Consider the following 14,004-nt stretch of genomic DNA (forward strand, 5'->3'; position numbering starts at 1 on the left):
TGGTTACATTTTACTTAAAGTCTCATACACAGATTAAGCAAGTTCCACATATGCGCACACAACTATTATCTATAAATGAAATGTACTGAATTTTTATAATCTATTGTTGAGTTTGACAACAACAACAAAAAATCAGGAATGATTTATAGAACAATTGTTTCTCCACACATAAACATTGCATGGGTTATTATCTATAAATATAAACCAGATGTTATCATTGCAAAAAAACAAAAAAAATTTTTAACTACTTTCATTTAAGCTTCTTTCAACCATGTTCAAACATTGCTCCTTCATGGAACAAAGATATATTTTAAGAATTTAGTGGTATTTATTTAAACAACAACAACAAATTTAACATCAATACACTTGGTGAAGAAACAAATTACTTGGAATCCCAAAAACAAAACCCCATAGGAGGACAAAATATTCCAATTCTGTAAAGTCTTGCTTTGTGCTTATTACACCACTTTCATTTTCCCCCTAAAATCTCATGACTACATTCATGCAGTGTTGTTGGCAGCACTACTTGGCATTGTTCCCTGGTACAGTACTCCAAGAATGAAGTCTGACTCATATGATGCATGCTCTTTGCTTTGTGTTATCTTTTAGCCGACAGGGGATAAAGCAGGACGCCACTAAATGTTGAAAGAACCTCAGTGGACGCTGAAATTGCCAGAGTTCCTGATGTCTTAACAACCCCTACCCTCTGACCTTTTGTAAGATCAAGGATGAGGCTGGCAGAGGCAGAGCCTCCACAGAGACACCCTGTAGAAGCCGAACCCTCGGCTCCAGCAGTGTCGAGCTTCTGGATGCTCCGATTTGCCACTGACAAGACTGCCTCCACTCGTGCTGCTTTTTGGGCCATTATTACAACAGTTAACAAGTACCGGCCGTCAATGGGAACAGTGAACACACCTAGAGAACATTAACAGACGTTTATACACTACTGTATTGGATTTATCTGTTAATATTCACAATATTAACATGTACAGAAAGTTCTTTGAAACTGTATGCACCTGTATTTTGGTCATAATGGCCTCCATCGTTCAGCAGCACTCTGTTGAAGCGGATGATGCCGATTTCTTCAGAAAATGGGAACAGGGTCAGACCAGCCGAAAAGGACACAGGAAGACTTAGGCTCGTAGGACCTGTAAAATGAACAAAAAAATGCACTGTTAAACATATGGTATGATCAATATCAGTTAGTGAAAAATGAAATCTGTAAATAAAGTGCCTTCATACACTGCTACTCAAATGCAGTAGGACAGGTATCATGTACAGTGGGTATAGAAAAAAAATCACCCTCTTTAAAATAATCACAGAAAAAAATTGAAAAAAATTCAAAACAGAATCATTGATTTGGAAAAGGATCACCCCCAGCACCCCCAGCCCCCTCCAATTAAAAAGCTAATCACCTTCTGAATGGCACACAAAGCTTCGCACATGTAGATTTTGCAATATTTGCCCACTCTTCTTTGCAGAACTGCTTAAGTGAACTTGTGTGGACTTTTTTGTCTTCAAGTCATTCCACAGATCTTAATGACAACTTTCTGGCAACAGGATATTGTCAAGAAACAGGATATTGCCACCTCCATGCTTTACTGTAGGAATGGTGTTATTTGGATTGTATGCTGTATTGGACTTTTGCCAGACATTTCGTTCATTGTTGTGGTCAAATAATTTGATTCCCCTGATCACCTGCGTTTTTGCAAAGGTCAGTCGTGACTGCATGTGACCATTCTTGAGTTTTCGTTTTTTTTTCCTTTCAACTTTCCAACACTCAAGTTTTCCAACTCTCCAAAAGCCACATTTGAGGAGAATTTGTGATATTGTTGTCACATGCACACAATGACAACTCCTTGTCATAAATTACTGCAACTGCTTCAGAGTTACTGTTGGCCTCTTGGTAGTCTCTCTGACGTGTTTTCTCCTGGCTCTTTTATCCAGTTTTGTAGCGACGTCCTGATCCGGGGAGGGTCAGTGTTGTGCCAAATACCTTCCATTTCTTAATAAAAGACTTCACTGTGCTTTTAGACAGTAACAAAGCCTATCCGATTTATATTTTGCCAGTGCCTTGCCACCCATAGTTGATTGTTGATGTAATTATTTTATACTAGGGTGATTTTTTTTTCTGTACCCACTGTAGGTACAGATGCACATATAAAAAATTCTAATTTGATTCTAGCAACTACTATATCATCATTACCAAACAGTAAAAAAAAAAAAAAAGATCCAGTTTCACATGTAACTATGTCGCAATATGGTATATTTGCATTCATATGCTCATACACAAATCAGCCATAATGTTTACACTACCACCAGGTGAATTAAATAAGATTGATTATCAATTAGGAATTATATTCGTGTCAACTGGTAACAAGACCTCGGGCGCCCACGGCTCATTTATTCATTTAAGGAGCAAATGCTAGTCTGTCTGGCCCAATGCCACAGAAAAACACAATCTTATAAATTTAAATTGTATGATATATTTATTAAATAGGGTTGTAATTATTATTCCTATTATTCTATTGTTTTATATTATTATGAATAGTACTACTTTGTTTTTGTCAGTTAACACTATGATACCATGTACATTTTTAGACTAGGTTATGATTTAAGACATAACATGCCTATTATTTATTTCAGCTTATAATGTCTAAATTAACTTCATTGCTCTGAACACTGCTACTGTACTTCTCCATGGTAATCTTGTAAAAGCGATAAACAAAAGAGTACCTGAAAGAATATGAGCTGTAACAGAGATTGGGGGTGATGGAGGAAGGCCTGAAGCACACAAAAGGAAAACTATAATTATCACTGTTAAGGCAATCTTAAAAGGTACATTACTATGAAGACAAACTGCAGTTAGACATTACGATGAAAACCACAGTAATGAAATGCAAAAGCTACTTACCTGAAGCTGAATCATAGCCCTTAACAGGTGTCTTACTGCCAGCACTGCCCTGAGGGAGACCTGTTGAAGGCTTGGTTCCAGGTGGCCCTGCTTCTCCAGACTCTAAAACTGGAACAGCTTTCTTTGTGAGAATATTAGAGTTCTCCATACCAGAAAGAGCACCTGGACCAAGAGTGGAGAAAGGCAGAAGGAGCAATAAAATTAGGAGAAAACAAGCAGTGAACTGTAATGGAAGTAATAATGGAGTTAACAGAAGTGACCGGGACAAGAGTCTGTTTATTTATAATGGCTCATAAATTATGTGTAAGAAAATGTGTGAGAATTTTATTTTTTTATTGGAAAAGTTTCTCTATATCACGAATGTACAAAATGTATGTTTTCTGACCATGTTTATATAAAAAAAATAAAATTCACATATTAACAGTCTCATTCTCTTAATCCTGTGTTCAGAGTCGCAGGGAGCCTGGACCCTATCCCAGGAGACTAAGGGCACGAGGGTGGGGTACACATCTTGGACATGGTACCAATCCATCAAGCAGGGGGTAAACCCACCAAGCACAGGAAACATGCAAACTCTATGCATACAGAGATAAAAATCAAACCTGGCCAGGAATCGAACCCGGACCCTGGAGGTGCAAGGCGGCAGTGCTACAGTAACTACTACACCACCATGCCACCTCATACTAATAGAATTTTTTTTTTTTTTTTTAATGAAACAAATGTTACTATGCACAAAATTCTTGAAGGCGATTGGACATTTCCTGGGTCCTATTATAAATTCAATCTATTTCAAATCTATTATTTCTATTGATATTAAAAAAATATATTTTAATGCAATTACTGTATAATGTGTCAAAATTTCTACAATATGTAACTGATTTTGTGATCTTTATTGTTCTTTTTAGAAAAATAGTGTGCACTGGCTTACCTAGGATCGATCAATCGATAAATACGTACAGTAGATGCACACAAAATATATCTTTTATGGTCTACTGCTCCGATTATGTTTTAAAACAAACCATGGCGAAACATTCAGTATTGGGAAACCAACAGATTGTAACTCCCTTGTTACAAGCCACAAAAACCCCTAAACCCAACCCTGTTTTTTTTTCTGAATACAAGAAACCTAAAACACATGTTCTGTTTTCCTTGCTGCCATACGTTAACAATACAGCTAAAAACGCCATGCATACACATAAAACTTAAACATATAAACCTTAACCTTAACAACCACAAGAACATTTTGGTCGTTTTTTTTGTTGCTGTAATAATTACAACTTAAAATATATATTTATTTTTTAGTTATTATTGGTTGGGACCTGCCAAAAGTCTCCAAAAGGTCGAAACTCTCAGATATTCCATGGGTTTTGTAGGGACTGTACTGTATATTTGGTTCCCACAATATATAAAAGCATGCCCTTCAACACAAAAGCCTGGGTGTTTTCTAACCGCAGTATTGAACACTTTGTGGTGTGGTGATGATGATGTACACTGCTGCTTGATTTTTGGGCAACACTTACTATGATATAAGACCAATTCAAACAAATGACCACATTTCTGCTTTTTTTTTATGGGTAGTGTCTATATTACCTCTCTAGGGGCTATGACCATACATTTGGCATGGCTATAATGTGAGAGAAGGAGAGGCTCAGAAAAATTAAGTAAAGTAGTTTGAAAAGTAACTTTGTATTTTTGTGTCTGGACTGAATTATCTCCAGACACTTAAACACAAATAAAACATAAAAAAAGTCTCTTCCTTCTTTGCCCCCCTATTGTCTAAAGCAATATACTGTAAGTAAAGATGTTTCTTACAGTATGTTACTACTAAGCAGATGTGGTTTAAGGGCCGTGCCTGTCTCTCTCTCTCTGTCTCATTTGTCCCGTCTCAATCTCTGTCTCCTTTTCTTGTCACCAGGGTTGTAAAACTAGAATGATTTACTATATCCTTCCTGCCAGCTTGAACCATTTTCCCCTGACCTTTCTTATCAACAATGCATTTCCACCCACAGAACTGTCATCCGATTTTTGGTTTGTTTTCTTTTCACGCAAGGTTCATTCTGTGTAAACTCTAGAGACTGTTCCCAGGAGGTCAGCAGTTTCTGAAATACTCCAGCTAAAATCCTCAGGATGCTTGTCCACTGGCTCAGAGTATCTCAACACAGGCCTTATGGGGTGTTACCGTTAAGCAATGGTTAGTACCCACCAAAAGTAGCTTGACTGACTTATTACTGCACCTTGTGGTAAAAAATAGGAAATGCAACATACAGTACACTATATGAATTCAGGTGTTTCAATCAGGCCCCTTATCCCCAGTGATGCTGACCATCTCAATGCTTTAGTATACCAAGACATCTTGAACAATACTATGCTTCCAGCTTTATGGCAACAGTTTGGGGAAGACCCTTTTCTATTCCAACATGACCCGCACGAAGCAAGGACCATAAAAACATAGTGTGATGAGTTTTGTGTGAAAGAATTTGACTAGCCCTGACCTCAACCCTATCGAGCACCTTTGGGATGAACTGGAATGGAGATTGCAAGCCAGGCCTTCTCGTCCAGCACCAGTGCCTGTCCTTACCATTGCTCTACAGAATGAATGGGCACGAATTCCCACAGAAACACTCCAAAATCGTGTGGACAGTCTTGAACTTGTGCAATTCAGCAACACATTCATTAGCTGTCTGTTTGCTGCTCTTCCTCTTTCTTTTTACAGACTGAGCATTGTGGTCCATAGCAAATAATAATAATAATAAAACAAATTGGGTCTATTTTCCAATACCATAATTTTGTGTGGGTTGTGAGATTTGAACATCCCAAAACACACCTTAATATTTTATAAAGAAAAGTATTAATAGAGAATATACCCTTAACAATAAGGCTATTTGGCACTTCAAATGCCATTGTACATATTGTACATAGCTACCATAAATATGCAATGTTTATGAACGCACAAAATGAAATGTCTTACACGCTTTGTCTTTCTCACAAGCTTATATCAGGGCAACACTGATAAGTTAACTATCATTACCTTAAAAATGGAATCCAGTAATCTGGTGACTGCAGTACTTTAGATAAAAACGTCTATAAATATGCAGGTGAGAGAAGATGAAGCAGACAGGACAGAAGAAACACTGCAGTCAGGAATTACAGGTCACTTAGGATCCTGGAAAGACCACAGTCATTATACAACTTCCAGGACTAAGCTTATGCAAAAGAGAATCTGACCGATTCATTTGTTACAACTCTGTAAATAGATTGTTTACACTTGTTAGTGATTACGAACTGTGGCGTTATACAAATTAGATGGGGTACAATGTGCTAGTAAATTTGTTTGGATAAAATCTGGGATAGGGTAACTAAGAGTGAAGTAATTATCTGTAAATGGAAAGGAAACCACAAACAATCTCTAATGCTTCACCATGCTGGAGTGTTTCCGAGATATCGTTAGCTTTTATGTTTTGAAATGGCCACTGGCTAATCCTTACTGTTTTTATAATACAGGTTAAATGAGTAGCAGATTTTTCTCTCACACACACTCTTAAGCTCTCCTTCACAAAACAAGGGCCGTTTTTGCTTCAGCTCTGGGCCTCATCTTATTAAAGTGGGCAACATGTGCGTTTAATCAGGGTGCACAGTAAATGAACTACCTACGTTATAAGTCCACATGTACTCCTGTCTTTCCCATCTTTCTTTATTTCACCCATTTCCAAGATACTTCAAATGAATGCTTAATACGCTAAATAGTACCAGAAGAAAATCCTTTGTTAAGAATGTCCTCACGAATCAGTATGAGAACATTTAGTTCTCACAAAGGGTAAAATACCTTCTCACAAGCATACAGAATGATGCACACGGAAACCCAAGGAAAATCATTCTTCAAACAGTAACTTATAGGGGGAGATTCATAAACAGCATCTATGCATTATTTCCAGGTGGTGCACAGCTGCGCTGCTGTTTAGGGTCTTACGTGTATAGTGAGAGGTGCAGAGCTCAATTATTAGGACTTAAATCATTTAACAATGATTTAGGGCTAATAATCTGAGATTTATTTTACTATACAGGTAGAGAGTATCGGTAGTCAGTGCTTTGTAACAGTCAATCAGTTTGCCGTCACAGGAAAGTCGTCAGTATATGGGAATTTCATTGTTTTCGTCTCTAAAACAATAAGCTGCATTTATTGTCATTAATTAGTTTAATAAAATTTTCATTTAATTTAAGACCTAACATTTTCTACCTTTTAAGTATGTTCCACAATGAAACTTCCATACCAATAATCGTAACTATTAATTATTCTCAAAAAGCATAATATGTCATTAATTAATACAGGAAACATTTGGAATTAATGACAAATTGCTGTGGTATAACAGACGTAATTTACCTATTGGTATACTATAATAAGGATTTTATCAACTTTGTAGCCGATTGAGCAACATCACAATTATGTATTTTCTATAACAGCACAGTCTGGGTTCCCCATACACCAATTGTTTCATGCATACCTGTATATTGGGGCGTCTTGGCGGCTCCCTGCTGCTTGCCCACTGTGGCCTGTGAATTTTCTCTCAATATGATGATGTCTGCAGAGTGAGTTAGGACAGTGCTGTTGAGCTTTTTTACACAGTTCCAGAGGCCGCTGACATGTTTGTTGAGTCCATCTTTAATTCTCGTAAGACTGTCTGACATTGGCTCCAGTCTGCCACAAACCCTTTCCACATTAGCCACTCGTTCGTCCATTCCAGACAACATCTCTTCTACTTTGTTGGCCGATTCTTGGTTCCTTCCACAAGCTTCCTCCAGTTCATCTAGTTTGTTGTTAAGACCATTCATATGACTTTGACGGCTTATGGACTCATTGAGAATTCGTATTAAACTCTCCAACTGTGTAACCTGATGCACGAGGGTATGCACCTCACCCTTCAGGCTCTGCGTCTGTTTTCCCATTTCTAATATATTTTGGCTATCTGTTGGTATGGTGTGCAACTGCATGTCTGCAAAGACCTGCAGAGCTGAACTGATCTTGCTCTCCAGAGTTTTATTCTGTGCCTCCTGTTCCTTTGCCCAATCACGTCTTAGCTTTTCCTCAAGTTCAAGGCACTGCTTTTCTGCAATCTGTTCTGCTAGGCTAAAGCTTGTGCTCAGCACCTCCTCTAAAGCCTTCTGTTCCTTATTTGTTGCATTTACAGCACTTGCCAAGCTTTGATGCACTTTTTTTAGGCTCTGGAGCTCAACTTGAAACTCTGCAACCTCCAGTTGTTTATATGTGCTGTTTGAAACAAGGTGCCTCAGGTCCTGGATTTCCTGACGCAAGTCAGCTTCTTTGGATTCCAGGAGTTCAGTTAGACTTAGGTAGGAGGCCTCTTGTTCCTCACACTGCACTTTGACTGACTCCACTTTGTAGTCACAAGAATTCTTCAAATCAGCCATCTTAATGTCCATTCCTTCCAGAAGCTCCTCACGGAGAGCTTGAAGTTTTTCATCAATGTATGCCTGGCATGGGCACTCAGTGGCCAATGTAGAGGAAGGGAGTGGAACTGCGGCACCACTGGAGACCTCATTTAGCCGGTTCACCTGGATTTCAATCTCGTGGAGCTTAGACTCCATGCCTTGGATGGTGTTGCTGTTGCTATTGATTGTGTTGGAAAGATGGGTAACCTGATTCTGAAGTTCAACAGTACCCGGAGAAATTGTCAGTTCTGGTGGCAGAACAAAGCTCTCAGTTCCTCCACTCAGTGCATGCTGTGGTTGTTGAACATGGCCAAGTAGATTCAGGATTATCTTGCTTGCGTCTTCTTGCAGATCTAGCCGCAATTTAGCATTGGCAGTAGTAATTGCAGCCTGCATGTCAAGAACTGTTTGAGAAAGATTCTGTACTTGCTGTTCTAACTCTCGAACTCGACGACTATCATGTTGACCACTGGTTTGTCCTCCTTCCCAAGGTTTCATCAAGAATGGACACCAGAAGAAAGGGAGAAAATAGAAAGCACATTAACACCATTAAACATCTTACTGTCTCCATCCCACAGTAAGTATATTATAAAAGATTAAAATAAATGAAACTAAAACACTTTAACTGCTCATACAGATCGGATCAAAATTAAACACATCTTGCCCACATTCCCCGACTTTTCCTGAACAGTTACGATAGTGAGATTGAAGTAAAACCCCACTTTCAGCAGGTGAGCTGACATGTCATGAATGAAAAACTCTGAAATCGGAACCATGAAAAAAAAAAAACTCTGTGAGCAAACCGGAGCACAAGGAGGAAACCCACCAAGCACAGGGAGAACATGCAAACTCCATGCACACAGACCCCGAGACGGGAATCAAACACAGTGGAGTCAAAAATACATTGTAAGCTGATTTGTGAGTACATTGTAACATTGTATGGCTAACGAATCACAGGCTTCTCTAGTTCAGGACAAGTCCTACCGATGACCTTCTCTTGTGTCGGGTGGACAGGTGGCAGACTTGGTTGTGGGTTCGGGAGAACCCTTAAAGGTGATTGAGGATCCATGCAGTCATAACCACGGTAGCCTGGACAACACCTCCACTCCAGCTCAGTCACCTGCTTGTAGCCCACCTTGTATGTTGGTCTTCTGTGAACGCGGTATCTAAATACACAAATATGAGTTAAGTCACCAACCAGTCACACTATGATATGCACAAGACACTACATATTACCTAGTACATGGCAATTTAGAGATATTCATGTGACTCAGATGTAGATATAAAAGTATGCCTGTTTACTGTAAATCCTAACATTCCAAAACTCCATAGAGGATAATTATCCGTTTTTAGCCATTGGAGGATTATGAACTGCACCTGATCTGCTGTGCATGATCGCCCTGTCTGTATAGACATTCATGAGCCCTTATGCTTAACATACACAAATAAAAATCCTCAAGAAGGAACAGCGCATGACAGCCAACATGACACATAATTTATTCTGATTTAATTCAAGTCTGACACACATCTGGAGAGCGGCCTCCAAGGCAGGGGGCAGTTATTTGTGTGTGTGTGTGTGTGTGTGTGTGTGTGTGTGTGTGTGTGTGTGTGTGTGTGTGTGTGTGTGTGTGAGAGAGAGAGAGAGAGAGAGAGAATGAGCTCACACACAGCACTTGCGAAACGAATGCCAGAAGTGAACTGTAAAACTCACAGAGGACAAGAAATTTGTGGATGCCTTACATAAGTGCTTCCTATACTTTTCCATCTCGAGGACCATTTAACCAATCAGTTTTGACTTAGATCTCCACCCAGATTTTTTTACTGTTCTATAGAAAAATGTCTATAGACTTATTGATTGTTTTATGTCTATAGACAATTTTTTTTTTATTCCGGCATCACTGCACTAATACCTGGCAGGGTTCTTGACTTCAGCATACATCGGGCTGCTATATTCTTTAGACCTTCTGTACCGTATCCTTTTTATATTGTCATGAACACGCTGACCTCTTAAAGACATCAGAAACCCACCATGTAAAGAGTAATCAATATGAAAGATCTTGCTATGCTGTGTTGTCTATGCCTAATGGAATGCCAATGTGACCTGCCCCGACCTCATCTTAGGTCATTTCCTGCACTGGAAATGAGGAGATCTGTGTTATGTAGGCAAAGACATTTGCTAGGTAAAAAGTCTGTTTCTGTCTTTTGTTATCCGGTTTGTGTTAGCAAGTGTGTCTTTGGAGGAAATATGGGGATGAAACAGTAAGGAATCATTTTTTGTTACTCAAATTTGGACAATTTTCCTCCTTACCTGAAATTAGTAGATAGAATGTTGTCTTATCCTTTAGATTTGTGTACAAGACAGATTTACAAACCTCAATAACACATAACACATTTGTATTCCTGTAACAAATTATTAAATTCTAAATACAAGCATAAGACTCCACTGTCTTTATATAATACCATTACATTTCCTCCCAACTACATTGGGTGTATATTCTTTTAACATCCACACACTTTTGTTTACCTGTTTGAAGACATTGGTTAAGCCATAACATTAAAAACATTAACATTATTACCACCTAGGTTTTGGGTTGCCCTTGATGGCTCTGGCCCCGAGCCTCAGTTTGGAGGGTGGTTTGATGGCATTGGGATCTTTCCCTGATGCCCCATATACAGTAAGTGATGTGCTGTGGTGCACTAGGTGTTCTGTTGCTTTTCTATTGTAGACACTATCAACTTTTCAGTGGGATCATACTGGACAGGCTGGTCTTTGGTCCCTGTGAGCATGGGTGAGCCTTGTGTGTACAACATGTGGCAGATGCCTTTATTTAGAGTGACTAACATAAGTGCTTTGAAGTCTTCATCAATAAATGTATTCTTACACTGGCTACACTAGGTTACTGACCATTTTTTTTTTTGGTGTTAATACAAATACGTAAGAAACAGATCCATAAACTTCAATAAAAGATTACCAGTCACTCAGCTGTACAGCTATCTAGGGGACAGTCATTCTACCACCTACGTGCTTTAACAGGAAACAGTCTAGAAGTATGTTTTCCTCAATCTCAGAGAGATGGTGAGACCAGTCGAGCAGTGCTGGAGAAGAGGAGGGAATATGGTGCGGCGCGGGGTGTGATAAGTGCTTTAAGGCAAGTGGGTGCTGGGCTGTATTTGTCTTTGTAGGCAAGCATCAGGGTTTTGAATCTGATGTGGGCAGCTCCAGGAAACCAGAGGAGGGAGTAGAGTAGTGGGGTGCTAGTTATTATTGATAATCAATGGTCTGTTATGTGATGTTTATGTTACAGTATATATACTGTAGCTGATCGGTGTACACAGAAACTGTGTAACTCACTAAACATTGGAGTTTGGGTCAGAGGAAGTTTATAGAAGATTCTGTGAGTAACATGAATAGTCAAAATATTATACAACAGTTAAAACGGTCCCAGTCTGCCAAGCATTACAGTTCCCACTTTTAGGTATTGGGTATTGAATGCGTATTTGCTGAGAAAAAGTTATACCAAAATTGTTGTGGTTCATTCATTCTCTGTTCGCAATAAAAGTTAAAACCATAGTAAAAAAAATACATACCTTATAAAGAATTTTTGATGTACAATTGAATAAATTATAATCATATCATGTACATGTAGGCTAAAATCTATTTGAAAGCTTTAGCATGCACACAGCAGCTTAACAAAAGAAAATTCAATATACTGTTATCAACTTTAAATAGCTAAGAACGTACCTGGAATATTATTATATGAATAACAATTTCGCCATGCAGGTCAAATTTGATTTCATATTCGAGTCCCATTATTCCCTTGAATTATCCAAATCATTTAATCAGATTTACCCTACAAAGTAGACAGAGATATGACTTACAATTCAGAACCAATAAGAACAGATGACTTCTGCTAAAGCTGCCTGAATTCAGAGTAAAGTATCAGCCAGCACAAACCTCTGGCCTTTTCATTACTTGGGAACCCAGATGGCCAATAAAACTGTGTGTGTACCTACGCATATGTTGTAGGAGAACTTACATTCCAGTTTGAGCACAATGGGGCTGATGTTCAGGACAGGGTGCATTGTCGGATTCCACAGTTTCAGTCACTGCCAGCACAGCGCACGTCACGTTCTTGTGCACTACAAAGGCACACCAGTTTCTGTGCGACAACATGCATAAAAAAAAACAGGTGAGAAATAATTCAATAATGGCATCATGTTCTCATCTGAGCATTAAGGTTGTACAATAAGACAGTAAGAAAAAAAAGCTTACATCAATCTGACTAAAATAAATCAAGCTGAACTAAGTGATGTGTGATCCAATAGTAATAACTATCCAGCAAAATTTAAAAAAAGTACAAGGGGCGTTCAAGTCAAACCAGGACCTGTGATGAAATTTCTCGTGAATAAAAAAGCGATTGACTTTTACAAAAAACATCAAGCACAGTACGGTGATGAGAGTTCTTTAAAAATGGTGCAAATATTTTAAAGAATTCCTGTGAACATACAGCGGGTGGAATGCTTGATCTTTGAAAATTGAGGAATAACTTGTCAGCAAGTTGCAGACAAAGCAGATAAGACGCACCCGTCTGCGGGAACTTTACACAAAATCATTCACAAACACCACTTGCATGTTACTGTCGTATCCCAAGTACAGTCCTGATAACACTCCAAGATATTTCCACATGTTTGGGCCGTTAAAGGAGTTCCTGGGAGGCCAGCTTTTTAGACACAAAGCAAGCAATCTACTCACGGCTTTTGCGTACTGAGAAAACTGCCTACCTTGATGGTATCCAAGCACTATCGAACCCGGACCCTAAAGAGCCAAGATGACAGTGCTAACCACTAAGCCACCATGTCGCCACTTTAGTCATCTTTAAGGTCTTTTTAAGTTGTAAATGTATAAAAGTATGTATTAAAAGGTAGAAATGATACACCCTTGGTGAACATCTTTTAACACTTCTTTCTAGGTAAATTTAAAAGCTTCATGCAGTATGGAAAAAGAGACACTCACTTGCTACGTTGTTTCTGGATCGAGCTGGAGTACGGGGCACCTTGGAATAAACTGTACATCGGCGGAGTCCCAGAGCTTAATGAAAAAGTCAGGATGAAAACAGCTGCAAAAGGCAGCATGTTGTACATACATGCACACTTCATCTTAACTCTGTTATGCTGATATGAGAGGAAACTATCTGAGTAGTGCTCTCTCTCTCTCTCTCTCGTCTCTCCCCGCGTGTGTGCAAGTGTGTGTGTGAGTGACTGGTACAGATGTTCCCCGCCCCTGTGGGTTTTACTATAGCTTTAGGAACACACACAAACACACACACTCAGCTACTCTCCAGCTCCTATAACCTTCAATTCTCCCCTACAACGCCCCCCAAAAAGCTCAGACTTGGTTAATTAGTTTAATCACTCTGTAGCCACTATGAAGTAATTTCTTTCATTCGTATACATGCGAATTACCACATCTTAAAACCCAGCATCGGATAGCAAACCCACAAAAACATCCTGTTTATTCCAAAGTGACAACCAGGAGCCCCACTGATGAAAAACACAAGAGTGACCAGAACTCATTAACACATGGGGGTGAAATCGTTACGTCATGGGAACGTGATAATTAAGTCGAGACCACACACTAGAGAGAT

The 14,004-nt window shown here is 39.0% G+C and overlaps 1 protein-coding gene across 1 annotated transcript; it reads right to left on the reverse strand.

Annotated features, from left to right (window-relative positions):
* Nucleotides 1–213: 213 nt before the first annotated feature.
* emilin2b (elastin microfibril interfacer 2b) lies at nucleotides 214–13,601 on the reverse strand. The gene is made up of 8 exons (XM_053496843.1): nucleotides 13,374–13,601; nucleotides 12,397–12,519; nucleotides 9,344–9,525; nucleotides 7,414–8,841; nucleotides 2,915–3,076; nucleotides 2,737–2,784; nucleotides 1,017–1,148; nucleotides 214–915 (listed from the first exon to the last, which is right to left on the reverse strand). The coding sequence occupies exons 1-8, from the start codon at nucleotides 13,514–13,516 to the stop codon at nucleotides 599–601; spliced, it is 2,535 nt and encodes an 844-aa protein (XP_053352818.1). The 5' UTR covers nucleotides 13,517–13,601; the 3' UTR covers nucleotides 214–598.
* Between the last annotated feature and the right edge of the window lie 403 nt (nucleotides 13,602–14,004).

Source organism: Clarias gariepinus, chromosome 1, assembly GCF_024256425.1.
Source record: "Clarias gariepinus isolate MV-2021 ecotype Netherlands chromosome 1, CGAR_prim_01v2, whole genome shotgun sequence".
In the NCBI taxonomy this organism is placed as follows: Eukaryota; Metazoa; Chordata; class Actinopteri; order Siluriformes; family Clariidae; genus Clarias; species Clarias gariepinus.